The sequence below is a fragment of the Sus scrofa genome, chromosome 7 (genome assembly GCF_000003025.6).
Source record: "Sus scrofa isolate TJ Tabasco breed Duroc chromosome 7, Sscrofa11.1, whole genome shotgun sequence".
Lineage (NCBI taxonomy): Eukaryota > Metazoa > Chordata > Mammalia > Artiodactyla > Suidae > Sus > Sus scrofa.
The window spans coordinates 102,199,906-102,218,696 of NC_010449.5; the positions used below are offsets into that span (position 1 = coordinate 102,199,906).

An 18,791-nucleotide genomic window follows, 5' to 3' on the forward strand; every position below is an offset into this window, starting at 1 on the left:
GAATGGGCGCGAGGAAGGGAAGGGATGGAAGTGGAAGGGGTGGGGGCTCTGATGGTTAATAAAGCATAGAAGCAGGAGTTCTTCTTGTGGCTCAGTAGTAATGAACCCACCTTGTATCCATGAGGATGCTGGTTTGATCCCGCATCTGATCTCCGTCAAGGTCAGGTGTTGGTTAAGGATCCTGTGTTGCCATGAGGTTGTGGTGTAGATCACAGATGTAGCTCAGATCCTGCATTGCTGGGGCTGTGGCATAGGCTGGCAACTGCAGCTCTGCTTTGACCCCTAGCCTGGGGACTTCCACATGCCACAGGTGTGGCCCTAAAAAGAAACATAATAAGTAAGTAAGTAAATAAGTAAAGCAAAGAAGCAGAACATAGTTTAATGAAATGCCACAATTTTGCTGAGCACCCAGTCCTATTTGTGCCAGAACAGTGAGTGAGCAAAGTTGAGTGACATGCAGTTTCCACTGTTGAGCCCTTTGGTGAGGGGAGAAGCGGGGCATATATGCAAATTCACCTTCATGGAGAGGGTCTGTTCATTCCCAGGCCAGAAACTCAGTACGAGCACAGGAGGGAAGGAGAGCTTCTGACTGAAGGATTAGCAACACTCCGTGGAAGAGGAAATATTGGGGTTAGGTCTGAGGATTTTCCAAGAGCCAGAGGTGGGGGAAGGATAAGCACAGTCCAGGAAGACGATGGGTGAGATCAAAGTCCAGAGGTGGGAAGGTGCGGGGGAGGCGGAGAGAACGAGGAGACACCTGCAGAGAGTAGAAGATTGGATGGAAAGTCCCAACTTTACCTTCTAGAATGGATTTTCATCTTCAGCACCACACTATTCTCCTTGGCCTCCAAAGAGATCTGGGCCCCACAGGTAAGGAGCAGCTGTCCTGGAGTAGAAAGAGAGAGGCCAGGAGAGGGGACTGAAGGAGAGTCTGAGGCTTTGAGAAGCTGGCAGTTGGGGGGCAGGTGGTCAAAGAGGTTTTTGGTTTTTTCCCCAGTTCTTGCCTCTTCTTTTGTCCAAATGCTATGAAGCCCTTTGTGGAACTCCTAGATACCGATCAGGTGGGAAACAGGGAAAGAAGCATGTTTGTGGAGCTCAGATGATGGCTCAGGGTACCCCAGACCTGGTGCACACGCTGTGTGAAGCTGGTTGTGGGAAAGATTGGGTCAGTCTGTGTCTCATGAAATAATCGTAAGCCCTTGTTCCCTTTGGCCCTCCTGCCCACACTTCCTCTGAAAGGACAAGCCAAGTGCCCCATTCTCAGGTTTCTCCAAATGCACGTAGACACCTCCATTACAGAGGCCAAGGTGGAGGGCGCGCTGTGGTCACTGAATTCTGAGACATGGAAAAAGAAGAAGGAGAAGGAAAAAGATCTTGGCAACAATTTTTTAAAAAGGCATAGTGCTTATGCTAAAAAGCTGAAATGGTCATTTCTGTATGAGGAGTTAGGGGGAGAGGACAAATGTGCACAGAGGCAGCCATGCCGACTGCAAGTGCTGAACACAGAGGAGGCCCTTCAAAGCAGAGAGGGCTCCATACCTCAAAGACTGCATGTGGTTATTCACTCCACAGAGACCTGGAGAAGTTCCTGGGTATACCTCTAGAGAGGCAGGTGGGTACAGGGGTTGGCTCTTAGCCTCCACTTCCTCTGTCAGATGTTTGGGCCTGCCTCTGTGACCACTGCTGTAATGCAGTCTGCGAGATCTCTGCAGCTGGAGATTAGAGCTTTACACACTTTAAATGGGTGTGTAGGTGTGAGTGTGGGCACACACTCTCTCTGGCCTGCATGCTTGACCCTAGTCTTACTAATAAACTGTTAGGGAAGTGAAATTTTAATCATCCCCAGTCTTCTGACCATCCCCAAGTGGAAAGACACAAAGACTTTATATATGATTCAGAGCTTAATTGGAAGCTATAATTTTGAGCCTTAAACATTTTTATGGAATTCTAAGTCACATGTAAAGAAACCTCCATGTTAGCCATAAAATACCACATCTGTATAACATGCTATGTGAGTGATAAACAAAAAATATACGTGAGTATTGGCATAAGTTAAAAAAAAAATTACCAACCATATTACCTAAATGAACATGATAAAATTTTAAAATTCCCCCAAATCAGTCAGATTTAGGGGTTAGGGCTTCGACATATGAATTTTAGGGAAACAGTTTGGTTTATAACAAACCACAAACTGATAAACTCATTGCAGAAGGTAATAGCTATAACTAGTTGAGTCAAAGCAGCTTTCAAATCTCCCTATCAAAAAAGAAAAGCACAAATGAGTCTATCAAAAATTAAAATATAGGGAGTTCCCTACATGACTTAGTGGTTAACAAACCCGACCAGGACCGCTGAGGATGCGGGTTCGATCCCTGGCCTCACTCAGTGGGTTAAGGATCCAGCGTTGCCATGAGCTGTGGTATAGTTCGCAGACTTTGCTTGGATCTGGCGTTGCTGTAGCTATGGTGTAGACCGACAGCTATAACTCTGATTCAACCCTTTCTGAAATAGGGATTTATAACTGATAATCAAAATCTATCTGTTACTGTTCTTTAAGGGAATTTTTTCTTTTTCTTTTCTTTCTTTCTTTTTTTGTTTTTTTAAGGAACAAAAACCTTGTTCCTCTTGGTTACTAGTCAGGTTCACAACCCACTGAGCCACAAGGGGAATTCTGAAGGGAACATTTTTACAAAGTTTTTTTTTTTTTTTAGTAGTCAACACAAATAATTTTTTAAAACTCAGTATCATAGGAATAAATGATTTTGTTTGGAATCATCAAGAGCCCTGGTCAAGTGTTGTTTGTGCTGGGGGAGGGAATGATTTGGGGGAGAAGAAATGATAATAAGCCATAAATATTTTTAGTTTTTGTTTTCTTGAGGGCCATGTATGTAATCATCTTCCTATGATGTAAATCAAGCAACCGAAAGTCTCTTCCACATCTGTCAAGTGGGGGTGGGGGCATTTGGGGGGTTACTATTTCTGCTAGTCCAGATTTTCCTTTAACTGTAGTGGGAGAGCGGGGGCTGAGGAGAAAAGGCCAAAAGTTTCCTGCAGTTTTTACTATTTATCATTATTCCCCCAGTGTCACATTTAGCAACCACCATCCGCTGAGTAACTCCCAAAGCAACAACCATTGTACACCCACCCCTGCCTCCCCTAGTCCCAGCAGGAGCTGAAGAAGAGACATTCAAGGAGAAGAGGATTAAAAGTGTGCTGGACGTTGTTATTCCTAATACTTCAGTGACCCTGTGGCTGTTCAATTTATTTAGCAATGAGTCAGACCTGTTCCTTAATGGGGTTACTGACCCTCCAAGAATATTTACCACAGCACACTGTCCTTTCGTCCGTCTCTTTGTGGATGCACCCACCTTTCTGTGTTCATCTTCTGCACACCAACAAGGTATACATTTTAAGAAATTGCATCCATCAAGCATGATGACTCTCTTGTGGTCCTTTACTCCCACATAGACACACTCCCTTGGATGAAATGTCTCCTTCTCTGCCTGAGTTGGCCTGAGATACATGCTGCTGAAGACTTCTGCCTCATATGCTGCCCCTCCCTGGGAATCCTCTTCCTGATGCCTAGGGAACCACAGCAAATACTTCATCTTCTGCATCCATTTCCTTGAAATTAACAAGGGGGTGGTTGGCCACGCAAGGCAGGAGGGAGGACGTAAACAGTAGGTAAAGGCATATGCCAACAGATATTGTTACTCAAAGTTGTGTGCTTGTTAGCCTCAGTTTCTATTACACAAATTTAAATTTTTTAAAAAGTGAGAATCTTTATGAGATAGCCTATGGTTAAGTGAGTTGTCTGATGTCTAGCAATTAACATTAGAGCCAAGAATTAAAACCCAGATATTTCCATTTCTAAAACAGTGTGAAAATACATCTTTCATCCATACCATGTTATTAGAAGTCATGTAATAAAGTCCCTTCTTCATTAAAACTTGGTTTAAGGGGATGAAAATGTGATCTTTCTTCTAGTATAACTCTTCAAAAGTCTGATTTTCTCCAGCCCAAGTTATATATATATATGCATGCTTTTTGTCTTCTTTTTGTTTCTTTTATGGCGTAAAAACAAGTTCCATATACCTCATTGCTAATAATGATATTGCTCACATGACAGTTCTCTTTTGGAATATTGTTTCCAGGATTGTCCCTTGGGATCAAAACTCAGAGGGTGTCAGAGGCATTTTCCTGACATTAAGTTTCCAGATTGAACAGTACTTTTTAAAATTATAATTGATTTTTTCAGGATCTTGGGTTTGGGATAAAGACTGGCAGTCTTAGGAAGTGAACATCTCTATTCCTAAAGTAGTAATAAGACTGGTGGGAATGTTCTGGGGACTCCTTCTGACCTACAAAGAGAAGGGAACAACTTTGAAGACAAAGAACTTGATTGTCATTTGTAAGAAGAATACAAGCAGTAAACCTATTTATTCACATTTCCTAAGACTTCAGTAATTTTATGAACAATTACAGGTTGTCCAAATGCAGAATATATTGTGGATTAGCAACTAATTAGTGAGATTGCCTTTCTCATTTTCAGATTATGAGCACCAGTTATTTTTAGTCTTTTAAGTATAAATTGCCTAGGCACTATGTTAATAAGAATCAATGTCTACTGCAAATGCTTTGGGCATCATTTAATTCTAATATATATAATTGAAAGTTATTTATATGAAACATTTTTTGTGCTTTAAGTGTTGTGCAAAAGACAAAGGTTGTATAAACTATCTTCTGATAGTCAACACTCTGAGAGTGTCCTTTGTATATGTCATTTGCTTTATTTCATTACAGAGCAAGAATTTTGACATGTATTGGATAACTTGTGATAAACATGGTTATTTTAAAAAACAGAGAGAATTAGAATAATTTGATCTCAGGTCTCTTTATGAAAGCATCCTTCTAATATTCCACTATATACAGAAAATGATAATTAAAGACAGAATATTTTTAAGCATACATGAAATTATCTCCTTTCATTTATCATTTTTACTTATCTATCTCATTTTGTTGATAAAATGAGAGATCCTTTAACTTGTTCAGTCACAAATATTGAAGAGTTTTAGTAATTGATTTAGATTGTTATTGCATTGTAAGCAGAAGATATGAAGAATAATTATTGATTCTTCATTATTTATGATTCTAAAAATGACTATTTTTTGCATTATGTCTCATATGTTTTTGAAAGTTTGGGACTCTGTTCTAACCAGGGTTAAGGATATACTCATTATTTCAGGTTCGTTAATGGCATTTTTTAAATTAGTTTTGGTCTTTCCTCCCAGCTTATTCTATAAGTATTACAAGAAGATTATAATAAATGTACTTAGTATACAGTTATTAAGCTCTTAACATGGACTAAGTGTTGTTGTAGGCCCTGAAGAATCAGCAGTAATCAAACAAAAAACATTTATCCCCATGAAACACATTTTAGTGGACTTTTTGATCATGAATTTCTCTTTTTTTTTTCCCAGTTTATCAATACGTGCTTTATATATTTTGAAGGTATGTTATTAGTTACATACAGATTCATGACTTTATATTCCCTGGGTTTATGGTGTTTCTCAGGACAGTGTGATAACATTTTTGGTGATCATGTCTATTTCGTCTGTTAAGTATAGTAGACTATCAATTTGAGGGTATGATAATTATGCCTCTCTAGGTCAAACACAGCCAAAGGTTACTTTTCTCTCATTTCTCTGGCATACTTCCTTGGGCCCCTTACCAATATAGGCTTTTTTGTGTGAGAGAAAGGAATCTTTTGTCTTGTTTAAGCATTGTTATGTGGTCTCAGTTAAAAACAGAAAAATCAATATTCTAATTAATATACCTGGCAAATTTCAACCAAAAGGACAGATATAATGTCCTTATTCACACGACTAAAGTTGGCTCATCTCCACATCTACATTCTAGAAAAAGGATAACGAAGTAGAAAGCAAGCAGCAAGTAAGTGTCATTCTCTTAAGATATGATTTGGAAGTTGCACATATCACTTGTGTAGCATAATACATTGATTTAGACCAAAGATTCAGTAGATAGGGGATTTGGGCTCAAATCATGGCTCTACCACCTACTAGCAATGGTTAAGTCACAATTTGTACCTTCTTTCCCCAGTTGTAAAATAGGAACAATAATAATACCTAGCTTATAAGCATTATTAATTTGTTTTTTTGTTTTGGTGATGCTGATAGCCTGCAAAATTCCCTAGCTGAAACCAAGCCACAGCAGTGACAACACTGCATGCTTAACCTAGGCCATCAGGGAACTCCAAAGTATTCTTGTGGAAGGCACTGCAAATAATTTGTTGACAGTGATGGTAATGATAGTGACTCAACACTTACTTAGATTTAGCCCTATCATACCAGTTCCTTTTACTCATCATTTCCTTTTGAATGTACTCCTTTTCCCTGGGATCATTTTCTTCATATTAGAGTATATCCTTTAGTGCTTATGCCAGTGATAACCTGTGAGTAATAAGCTTTCTCAAACTTCCTTCAACTGAAAGTATAATAGGTGTGCCTCCTCTCTTAAGTGACCTGCCTAGTTATATAAATCTAGTTTGAAAGGCATTTTCTGTTAACACAGAGCCCTTATATTAATTATCTTGGGAACTTTACTTAAAAGTAATCTGTTGTTTTTAAAAATTTTATCTTAATTTGGTTATTTTTGCTTTAATTACGATGAACCAAAATGTAGCTATTTCTCTTTTATTTTTTGTTCCTGCTTAGTATCCCTTCATATAAGAATTCGTATTACTTAAGTATAAAATATTTTCTCTACCCCCTTCTTCTAGAAATCCTAATAGATATATGTTTGTATATTGGACTTTTCATTTGATTTTTCATGATTCTTAATTTCTTTTGTATTGTCTAAATCTTTTTCTCTCTGTGCTACATTTTAGGACATTTCCTTAGTTCTTTCTTCCAGTTTATTAACTCGCTCTTCGACTATTTTACAAATCCATCCACTGACTTAAAAAAAAAAAAAAATCAGGAGTTCCTGTTGTGGCTCAGCAGAAATGAATCTGACTGTGAACCATGAGGTTATGGGTTCGAACCCTGGCCTCGCTCAGTGGGTTAACGATCTGGCATTTCTGTGAGCTGTGGTGTAGGTTTCAGATGTGGCTCAGATCTGGCATTGCTGTGGCTCTGGCGTAGGCTGAGAGCTGTAGCTCTGATTCAACCCCTAGCCTGGGAACCTCCATATGCCATGGGTTTGGCCCTAAAAAGAAAAAAAAAAAAATTCATTGACTATGTTGCATTTCCAAATTTAGCTCTTCCAATTTTAGCTCTTTCTTAAGTATTCCCATTATCATAGTATTTTTTTCCCTCTGTGGTTTCTATAATTTCTTTAATCATTTCAACCATTTTTGATCAATTTCTTTAATATTATTCCATTATCTCACATTTTTGAGTTTCTTCTCCTATTCTTGTGTCTGTTAACTCTCTTTCGTGTATATTATCTTTTTACTGGATGATTAGTTTTCTTATAATCTTATTTTATGTTGATGTTGCTGTAGGAACCATGCATGCCACACTCTAGAATAACATTTTAGAGAAATATTTCAGCTTCTCCTGACACTGAAATGGTGTGTGATATTAAACAAGTCATTCTCTCTCTCAGTATCTCAGTTTCTTTAACTTTCTTAGGTGTCTTCTGAATACCCAACTCTCTTTTCTTGCCCAAGCCACAACTGAGGAAGAATGGCCTTGTTTTGGTTAGAGAGGAGTTTTGCTTTTTATCCAGAATTTTCAAGGCACATGTCTTTATTTAAGGGGAGTTGGTTTTATTTATGTTCAATCCACCTGGATTCACTGGATATAAATTTACCTGGGAGGTAAAGGACAATAGGGCAAACAAGTCAGCATAGACTTTCCTTCACAGTGAGCTCTTTACCAATGAAAAATGCCCTTTTCGATGACAGGAACAGCAGCTTGTGTAGGTGTTGCTAGTTACGGAAGTTGGGGTGGGGGGGGAGGCATGATAATCTTTGGTGTTTAAAATAGAAACAAAATTGTTAATGTGTCTAGAGACAACTTGTACTGCATACAGTCATGAAAAAATGAAGTTTTAGTACAATAACACTAGATTCATTTTATAGAAGTCTAAAATTTCTCACCTCAGTGGGTAAGGTTTTCATAAACAAGGGTGTACTATGATTTTTATAGCACGAAGGAATTGGGTTTAAGCCTCAAAATAAGGCCAAGAGATTTACGCTTAATTAAATGCAGAAGTGAAGGGCAAATAGAAATTTTAAAAGAAATCTTAACTTGTGTTATATATAAATTTGAAAAGAAACTTAGAGATTATATACTCCATCCGCTCATGTACAGCAAGACAGCAACTTCGGTGTCCCTAAAAGCCCCTCACTGCTTGAACACTTCCTGCGATGGAAAGCTCACTGCTTTGCAAGGCATCCCTTCCAATTTTGTAATGGCTCCAAATGTTGAACAATTCTTCCTTAAAATGAGATGTTGCATATTTTGGAGATATGTGTATTCTTTCTTCCTATCTATCTATCTATCTATCTATCTATCTATCAAATGTTCTCTTCTATAGTAATGAAGTGTATTTCAATACTATTTCACAAACATCCACTGAATGTCTAAAATTGCCTGTGTTTGAGATAAGGAACATCTTCATCTCCATTTTTCTGAGAAGAAACATGTTTTCAAAGTCTAGGCAACTTGCCCAAGGTCACACAGCTATTATATAATAGAGCAGGGATTTGAACATAAACTATCTGGCCCCAGAACTTAAGCCGTTTGACCCTAGGACCAGGCCTCAGTTCCCTATATGATCCCTCTATAAATCATGTAGGAGATCCAGATATAAACCCAACTGATAATAATAGAATGTGACAAATGTTAACCAAAGATAGGAAAGAACAACAAATTGTGCATGTTCAGATTAGAAATGGTAGATTTTGAAGACATAGATATCATCAATGCCAAAATACTGTTATCTTAAATGTTGTTTCATCTGTTTCAGAAATAGCCTAGTTCGCTTTCTATGACATAAACTTACATCTCTGTATTCCCCTGACCTCACCATCAGTTTTGGAAAGTGCTAAATCCTCAATACCACTGAGAAATGCCCTTATTACTCATCTTGCAAACATTTTTGGAGCTGCTCAGATAACACTATGTACCTTTCTGTTCAGGGAATATTCATCTCAACCCCCCTCCCACCAACAAGATTTCTCTGTTATGTGAATTTAAGACTACATCATATCAAGGAGAAAGTGGCCAGTTATTTCAGATTTCAGTCCTGTCTTAGAAGATATATTCTTCATGGAATTGTGAGTGAGACAGACACTTGAATAAGATGGATGCTTGAACCATGATGTTCCTAGAATTAAATGATAGTTTTATGAATTGAATCCAATGGGTATTTTAGTATCTGAAAAGTAATTGCTTGGAAGAAATTGAGCAAAGGAAAACTCTCGGCTGTGCTACAATTTAACTTTTTATTTATATGGTGTTTATTTGACATCTCTGAATATGGCAACCCTATCATTTGAGATAAAAAAACATAGTTTCCAACATGTGAATTTCCTTTCCCTTCTCCCTCCTCCCCTCGCTTTCCTTTTCTTCCTTCCTTTCTATTCTTCCTTTTCTTTCTATGTAGTTTCATTGTCTCTCCTTGCCCCATGAAACACATGGGTTTTTTTAAATTTTTTTAAAAATTTTAATTAAAAAATTTTACCCCCTAGAGTTCCTGTCATGGCTCAGTGGTTAATGAATCCTACCAGGAACCATGAGGTTGCGGGTTCAATCCCTGGCCTTGCTCAGTGGGTTAAGGATCCGGCGTTGCTGTGAGCTGTGGTGTAGGTTGCAGACGTGGCTCGGATCCCGAGTTGCTGTGGCTCTGGCATAGGCCGGTGGCTACAGCTCCAATTAGACCCCTAGCCTGGGAACCTCCATATGCTGCAGAAGTGGCCCTAGAAAAGGCAAAAAGACAAAAAAAAAAAAAAAATTATCCCATTCTGTTATTTTTCAGGATTTAACATTCTAAATGACCGGGGAAAGCTAACCTTAAAGCCCCCTCCATTAGGAAACTCCTGTGGCTAATTCTGCCCCACGTTGATAATCTCCTTACTTTACATTTCTGCTTCTCTGCCTATTTGAAATCATTCAAGGCCAGGTTCATAATACTCATGAACCTGAACATTTATAATGTTGTTTGCAAATATATCTTCTTATTTAACCTTCAAAACAATGCTATGGATTTTGAATTATTTATACACATCCTATTGGGGAAACAGGCCCAGTGAGTTTAAAATAACTTGCTCTTAGGTCACAGGGCCAAAGAAGTAGTGGATCAAATTTGAACTCACCTCCTTCGACATTAGGTTCATATGTTCCTTTGTGTATAAATCCCTCCTGTGGATTCCCTCTTCCTGTTGGATGCCTGCAGTGGATGAATTCCATCCTCTTTTTTTGGGGGGGGGGGGTTGCATTCAAGGCATGTGGAAGTTCCCAGGCCAGGAATCAAACCCGTTCTGTAGCTATAACCAGAGTCGCAGTAGTGACAGTGCCAAGCCCTTAACCCACTGAGACTGGAAGGAACTCCCCATTCTCTACTGTATATTTTGTTTATACCTTAATTCTGACTCTTACCACATTGTATTTGGGAAGCTATATATACAGATGGAATTTGTATTTTTTTTTTATTTGTTGTATTCCCCCACCAGATTATACACTTCTTATGGCCTTAAATTTTTCTTTTCTCTCTCTCTTTATTTTATCCTGGAGTCCCCTGGACTTTACCTGGTGCTTTGCCCATAGCTAGCATATATGTAGTGTTCATGACGTAGACGAATTGAAGTACCAAAATAATTGTTTCTTTTTATACTAAGTAGAACCTAGTTTAGAGGTTCATGCTCAGTAACTTTAAAAGAACATTTATTGAAATGAAATACCAAATAAATCCAGTGGAAGAAAAATTATGAAAAGATTTAGAAGCCACTTGCTTCTAGGGGGAAGGCTAAATAATGAGAATGAGTTGTTTATTTAAGAAAAGAAGGTGAAGAACTAAATAGTTGGGAAAGAGAAGTCGCCAGAGAGTCCTTCCGGATCCGAGAGCAAACTGAGATTGTGTGAGTTCCACCCTATGCTGGAAAATGATAACTTAGGAAACACAGCTGGGTTTTGATAGTCCATATCATCTGGTTCTGGGCTCAGGGTGAGCTTTATTATTTTGCAGTTGGCTTGAAGGATATTTGTGATAAGAATGCAATTAAGCTGTTCCCCTCTCTACAAAATATGGGCAAAGAGAATCCAATGAGTCAGGGAAGACCCGGGAGTGACTTTCTAGTCTATGTTTTGGAATAGCAGGGGGAGCATTTTGTTTATTCACTCCTCTCAGGATTTGTTGACAGGAAAAGAAAACCATTTGCAGAGATAAATTTCAAGGAGTCATCTGGAGAAAAAGAGAATTATTCTTATTACTCCATTTACGGTGTCACAGGCACTATTGACACACACTTTACATATAATAACTTTCTAAATTCTCATAACAAACTTTTGGATCGATAGCATGATAATTCTCATTTATACAGATGGAGAAGTAGTGGTGATACAAAGGGGCTAAAGATCTTGCAAACATTTTTCAGAGGAGCAAAAAATCAAAATCAGGATTAGAACCTAGGCATTCGAGCACAAGAGCCCAAAATCTAAATCTTTATGTACTCTAGAAATAGCATCTAAATCTTCGATTTCATCATTTTTCTATAAACATACAAGTGATCTTATTACTTCTGTTATTATATACCAGTCATCATTCACTTTGTTGAGTCATTAAAACTGGTTAAAGATTTATATGATCTCCGATAGCCAATGTAAGCTTAGTGAAGACTACGAGGGTTTATTCCTTTTTTTTTCTTCTTTTTGCTTTTTAGGGCTGTGCCCATGGCATATGGAAGTTCCCAGGCTAGGGGTAGAATCGGAGCTACAGCTCCCAGCCGATGCCACAGCCACAGCAACATCAGATCCAATCTATGGCTGCAACCTACACCACAGCTCAAGGTGCTGCCGGCTCTTAACTCACTGAACGAGGCCGGGGATCGCCAGCAACCTCATGGTTCCTAGTTGTATTCATTTCCAGTGCGCCATGACAGGAACTCCCTAACAGGGTTTAAATACCCAGATCTCTCTATGAGGAAATAACTGAATCCTGTCCTTGATTAAAAGCAACCTATTTTCACGATAAAATAATTTCACTTGAATTTCAAAGGAAGCTGGCTAAAGTTTAAACAGGATCATTTCATATTTTTCTTTCCCTTGAAAAAAGTGTGAAATTCTGACAAAGTAGATATCCTAGTGTCATTGATGAAACTCAAGAGATTTGGAAAATTTCCTAGAGATTTTCCTCAACATCCAAACTCCTGATATCCCCATTTCAGCCACAAGGAGGACAAGAGAACAACTGTGGATTTTTATATGTAGGATAAGTAAAAGGAACAGAAGCAACATTTATAGTCTCTGAATTGTAAAATTATACAAGGATGCCATTGTGTTTGTTTTTTTAATCAAATACATGTAGGAGTGACATTTAAAAGAATAAAGCTTCTTTTATATTCCCAAGTGTAAAATATAATCAAAATCTGCTTTTTTTTTTTTTTTTTTGCAAGATGTCTTTCTGAAATAAATGAGCAGAAGGATGAATTATGGGGCTATAAATAAACCTACTGATATATAATAAAGCAAAGTTCGACTGTTTTATGGAACTCTTGGATATATTTACAGCCGTGTTAACAGTCACCTGTATTTTTTCAGGACTTTTATTTCATTTCACATTATGAGAGTTTAGTTGATTTTGTGTGGTTTTTTTCTCCCCCTCCTCCTAAACTTACTTTTTGGAACTCTGTGTAAAGAGAAAAAAAAGTAAGAGTTTTTATTCTAACTATTTGGGAAAAGAAGCCCCTCCTCTAAGAGTTTAGGGCTCACACGGAAACAGACTGCTCCTGTGCTTTCTGTTTCTGTGCAGTCCTATTAGATTCGGCAGACAACTGCACAGTTGTCTCCTGCCAGCAGTGAAGTGGAAAGTCAGAGTCTATACAAGTGAGAGAAGGCATGTGCAGACCAAATGTATTGTGAGAGGCTGATGGGGCAGCTCTGCATTAGATTCCTGGCACCTGACACGATTAAGTATGATCATGAGGCTTATTTTAGAAGCCAGAAAATTCCCCAGACTACTTTATAGCCGAAGTACCGACCAAAGCAAGACAAAGAGGGTCAGATGGGTAAGTATCCTCCTACCTTATCTTGGGACAGATAAGGAGTTGAAAAAAGAGGGGATAAAAACAGGGGAAAGAAATCTATAATGGCAAATTCTGCTGTCTGAAATAATAGAGAAACCAAGCTATGAACAAGGCAAATCCAGTCACAGTTTTTGTGTTTTTATTTTTGTTTGTTTGGTTGGTTGGTTTGGTTTGGTTTTAAGCTCCCTTCCATTCAGAAACTTAAATTTCCAAACAGTCTGGTTAGGATTCCATTGGGGTTTATCTAAGTGGAGCTAAGCGTGGTTGTTCCTGTGAGATTATTTATACTTTTTAACTTGAAATCTGTGGTGAGCATAACGTTTCTAAATCTATTTCTCTTCCTTTCTATCTTAAAAGTAGACTCTCATCTCCATCCTGTAGCTGCATGCTTCATCCCCAAGTGTCCTCACTCAAAGGACCCACTAGAAAAGACAGCTCAGGAGGGAAGAGGGGAGCTTTTGGTGATGGTCCAGGTGATGACAAATCCTTCAGCCAGAACACAAACTGCAGGCAGTATCTAGGAGTCACCACTGGAGCTAAAAATCGAGGGAAAAATACCTAATAGATCAGCCTAATATAAGCTCTAATAGACCTGAGAATAATGGGAATTTGAAGTCTAAGTAGGGATGTGTTAACTAGAGGAAGAGAGGGGAGGGATAGAAAACAAATGACAAAACAAAAATCAACAATGTGGTCGATCGGAGGACATTCATTTTATCAGGATAATTGTTATCTCTTTAAAGTGAGGAAGAACAATAAACCCACCTTGTACTTGTCCTCTGATAAGTCTTCTCAGTGTTCGACTGGGTCCCCAAATGAAATCATCCTTACCCAGCATTCACAGATATTTCTTCTGACATTTTGCAAAAAGTAAGTAAATAAATTATAAGTATGACAAGTGAAATGAATAGTTCCAGCTGTGATGTACCAGCAGCATTTCCAGATTTTGTACCGCATTAAGGATTTATTTCCACTTTGTCGCCTTGCAGAGAATTAATGGGAAGGTCCATCTAAGCTTTCCATCCGTCCTTAGGACAAAGGAAAAAAAAAAAAAAAAGTGTCCCACACTCATTACCAATTTAGAAAGGAAGAAAAACCTTAAGGCGGCTAGGTGTTCAACTCTGGAAATATGTGTCTCTGAAGATCACCGTCACTAAAGCCAGATGAATACATTGGTGAAATGAATGGTATATGAAAATGTAAGAGATGGGCAGTTGATTCACTGGATTCATGAATTCAGCAAATATTTACTGACCTTCTATCGTGTGGTGCTACCCACTCTTCTGAACGCAGAAAGTATAGGTGAGACCAAGGCAAAGGTTCAGGTTTCAGGGAACTCACCATCTTGTTAAGGAGATAGACTGTGGACAAATATAGATAAAATAATTTCAGAAAGTGGAGAGTGTTGTGAAAGCAATAGAACAAGGTAATGGGATAAAGTGCCTTTGGGGGAGGTGGTGGCTAACTTGAGGTGAGGGCAGAGAGGGCCTCTGAGAAGGTGGCAAATGAAACAAACCAATCTTAGGGAAAAGTGTTCCAAAGAAGAGGATCTAGCAAGTATAAAGGTCTTGGAGTGGGAAAGAACATGGAACATTCAGGTAGCAATAAGATGGCCTGGGAGATTGGAGGTAGTGAGTAAGGGGCTATCTGGCTGAAGATGGCGTTGGAGAATTAGATATAAGCTAGGTCTATATAAGGCTATAATATAGAGTTAGACTAAGTCCAGAGTGCAGTGGGAATCCATCTGGAGGACGAAATCAAGGAGTGGTTAGATTAAATGGGAATTACCATCTACCTTAAGGGAGGATGTTTTTCTCATTTTTGTACTAATAGTAGCCTGAGACCCTAAACATGAACTTAACCTACTTAGAGCTTTAGCTTATTGTTCTATTAAATGATAAGTACTGCTGGTCTTTGCCAGGTGTTATGCCAGATGCTGTGTATACATTATCTCATTCAATATTCCCAAGAACCTCATGAGGAGAGGCAGGATTCAAGTTTTAGAGAGGAGGAAACAGGTTTAAATTGGGTCTCCATAAATCACCCCTCTCTCTTGTTGCAGTGTTCCTGGGTACATGTGACTAGGTGAAAACATTGTGTATGTGGGCCGACACCCCAGGGCATGAGTGAGGGCCATCCCTTGGAGGCTGTGTGTCTTGCATCATCCTTACAGCTGAGAGCCAGAGCAGTGGAGATGACCATGCACCATTTACCATGGGCAGCACAGGTCTCTGGGAGAGCACCAGTTTCATAACCAAAGTACCAGGTCACCATCATAAATTCTAAAATGGACTTGCTATTTGACCTTGAAGACATTTCATTCATAGCTTTGGTATCTTTATCTGTTAGAGAGACATAGAATCCCAACTTCTGCGGCATCTCCTTGAGGTGCCCCAGGAATGAATAGGACTGTCTTAATCCCTGGACTTTATTCTCTGTCAGGGGGCTTGAAATGTGTATTGAGAGCAGGGGCATAATAAGCATCTTTTTAAAAAAAAGAAATGCTTCCTAAATACATATATATATGTCTTTATATGCATATATATATTTAAATACATGGTTTAAACAGTAAGTGTCATATAGTATATATGATATGATTTAACCAGCAACTATATTCCCTCAACTCTCCCCCTCCACACCGCCCCCCCCCCCAATACAGTGTTTTCTTAGCCAGGGTGGATGGGGAGGAGCCAGCATGACCCTGCTCTACAACATAGTGACGGAGAAGTTGGGGGCAGGGGAGGGGAGTAGAATGGAGACTGCCTTGTCCATCATGTCAGGGTTCCCTGGCAGAGCCCTGGGTCAGCATCCTCCTGGAGTAACAGATGGCCACAACAGGCACACCAAGCTTCTTCCTGCCACTCCTGCTCTCCCCTGCAGGTTCAGCCTGGATGTAAAAACCACATTCTTTTTAGTGGCCAGCTTCATGGAGCCTCCGGAAGGCTTCACCCACCTGGGGCAGCACCTCTGAGGCCAGTCCAGGACAGCCCAGCAGACACAGCCCTCACCCCTTTGCAAGTTCTTTGATCAGATCAGCCAGTACCAGCGCTAACCTCTGGGTCCGGAATTCCAAGAGCATCCTGTACACCAGGAGTGGAAGCTACTTTCCGGAAGGCCCTCCAGGCATCAAGCCTCTCACCCTCTGGAGCCCCAGGGCCACCTCTCTGCTTTCACCTTCCAGAGGTGAATCAGGATGCAGGTCCTGCCATTCACCCCTGGGGTCGGCCCTGGGCACCTTAACACCCATAGAGGCAAACACCTAGAGAGTGGCTCTGCGGTCCCGACCACCAGGCCAGGGGGAGCACGAGTGCAGCAACACTGCGTGCAGCCGTTCCAGCAGCCTCTCCGGCGTTCCTGCTGATTCAAGGGGTTTATTTTTATTTCTATCTGGGGCTACTTCAGCCGCCTAACGCCGCCTGATTTTTTTTTTTTTTTGCTTCCCAAATTGCCAGAGTTTGGCTTAATGCGCCTGAGAGAGAAGAGGCAGGGTGATCAAAAGGTGCAGTGTCCGTCGGTCTGTCTCCTACACACGCTCTCGCGCTGACTCCGCTGAAAGGGAACAGAGCGTGAGGAGGGTGGGAGGTATGCGCGGGTGGCTCGCGCGGGTGTAGACGAGCGTGTGCTTGAATGGGGAGGGCCGGGATTCCGGGTCGCTCCGGCCCCTCCTTCCTCGGAGCCAGCCAGTCCCTCGGCAGAGCGCTCGGGCTGCACTGATTTGCTCTCGGGAGTGCGCTATTTGCATATGACTTGCCCATTTGTGAATTTGACTCCCCAACTCCTCGCTTCACTTCACCTGTGCCTCCCAGTTCCGCGCACTTTGCAGGCGCCCGCCCGCTTCTTGGCCACCTCTGCCGCCTGCCGGACCCCTCGGCTCGTGCTTTCCCTGCTCGCCCACCCACCTCTGTCCACCCAGTGGCACGTTGGTTTGGGTGGCTGCTTCGCGCCGGGTTCCTCCTCCTCTTCTTCCCTTGCTCTCCGGTCCTTCTTGTTCTCTTTCTCCTTCGGCTGCTGCTGCTGCCTTTCATCCAGTTGGGAAACCCAGGACGCAGGCGGCTGCTCAGTGGCGCTCGTCCAGAACGCGCAGGGTTAACAGCCTCCGCGCCCTTGCACCGGGACTCCAAGGCACCCGAGAAGAACTCTCCCACCTGCAGCCCCCTTTTGCCTGGCCGTTCTGCATTGCACCGTACGGAAGTGGGAAAAGAAAAAAAAAAATGTTCAAACTGCTTGGATGTTGGGATAAACTAACCTGAACCTACTTGGGTCTCCTGCTGCCTCCTCCTCTTCCTTCATTTCCACCTTTCCTCTGTGTGGCTTCCCGGAGTGTGCAGTTAAGTCATCAGACCTGAGGTGCCTAGAGATCAGGAGGAGCTGTGCTGGCCTCCCCTGACATGTGTGGCATTCCGGGGCTCCCTAGGAGGGTTGCTATACCTGGGTGGACTTTAACATCCTAAATTTCAGCCTCAGGAAAGGGGAGCTTTTGCCTTATATCTTTTTTTTTTTTTTTTAAGTATCTTTTTATTTTTATCTTTCGTCTTGAAAGCGCTTATTCCTGCTTTTTCCAAAATTCGGGCAAGTCTTCCTCCTGCTATGATGGGCCCCTGGGCATCATGAACTTCATTATTCTTCACTGGCTGGAATTCAAACTGCCCATCTGTGGTGGTCCAGTGCGTTGACCATGCACCTGAGAATACACGCGAGACGGAGCCCTCCTCGCCGGCCGGCCTGGACGCTTGGGATCTGGTCCCTCTTCTGGGGATGTATCGTCAGCTCTGTGTGGAGTTCCTCTAATGTAGCTTCCTCCTCCTCCTCTTCCTCGCCGGGGTCTCACTCTCAGCACGAGCACCATTTCCATGGCAGCAAGCATCACTCAGTGCCTATTTCTATCTATCGCTCCCCTGTTTCCCTTCGAGGAGGGCACGGTGGGTCTCTCTGCTCTTTATCCTTTTAATGGGCATAGCAATTCCTTACCCCACTCGCCTTTCAGGTAATGTTAAGGGTGGGAAGAGACTATTTTTTTAAAAAATGAATTTAAAATAATGAAAAACATCGCATGTGCATGAGGCAAGAAAACATCCAGCTTGCCCTAAAAGGCTAATGTGTTGTCTGCCTTTCCTCTGATGAGTTCGCCTCTCCTCAGCTCCCTTATTAATAGCTGCACAAGCACCACATTCTCCCCTTTGCAACCTTCCACCTCCTTCACCCTCCCATGATGGCAGACAACTTATCAGATAAGTCCCTCCTGCTGCACTTTTGAGAATTCATTCATTCTTTCACCTTGCTTTCACCCTTCTTCTCTCTGATCTTGTTTGGGAACTAGTCCTGGGAAAATAGCAGACAGCAGGAATCCCTAGGTCTTTAGCCTGAAGTTGATTGAACTGCTATAAAGTGGCCTATGTGATAAAGGCGTGGGGGGGGGGGAGTAGCTGAGTGTAGGGAGGCAGAAAATACCATTAACAAGCAGTGGTCGTTATTGTTCATCTATGCAGCTTTACATTTGTTCGCATGTCGCTGGAGAGAGTAC

At 41.0% G+C, this 18,791-nt stretch overlaps 1 protein-coding gene across 35 annotated transcripts in view; it reads left to right on the top strand.

Moving 5' to 3' along the window:
- The window catches only part of NRXN3 (neurexin 3), a 1,647,030-nt gene that overhangs the window by 1,067,126 nt on the left and 561,113 nt on the right, over positions 1-18,791 (top strand). For 2 of the 35 annotated variants that reach the window (XM_021099989.1, XM_021099994.1), the window contains exon 1: positions 13,291-18,189. The exons of 32 other annotated variants lie outside the window; for them this stretch is intronic. In XM_021099989.1, coding sequence (XP_020955648.1) covers positions 17,946-18,189 — 244 coding nt within the window. In that variant the 5' untranslated portion in view covers positions 13,291-17,945. Of the gene's footprint in view, positions 1-13,290; positions 18,190-18,791 lie in introns of those variants that run through there. One more of the 35 variants, XM_021099990.1, reaches the window with a different exon arrangement.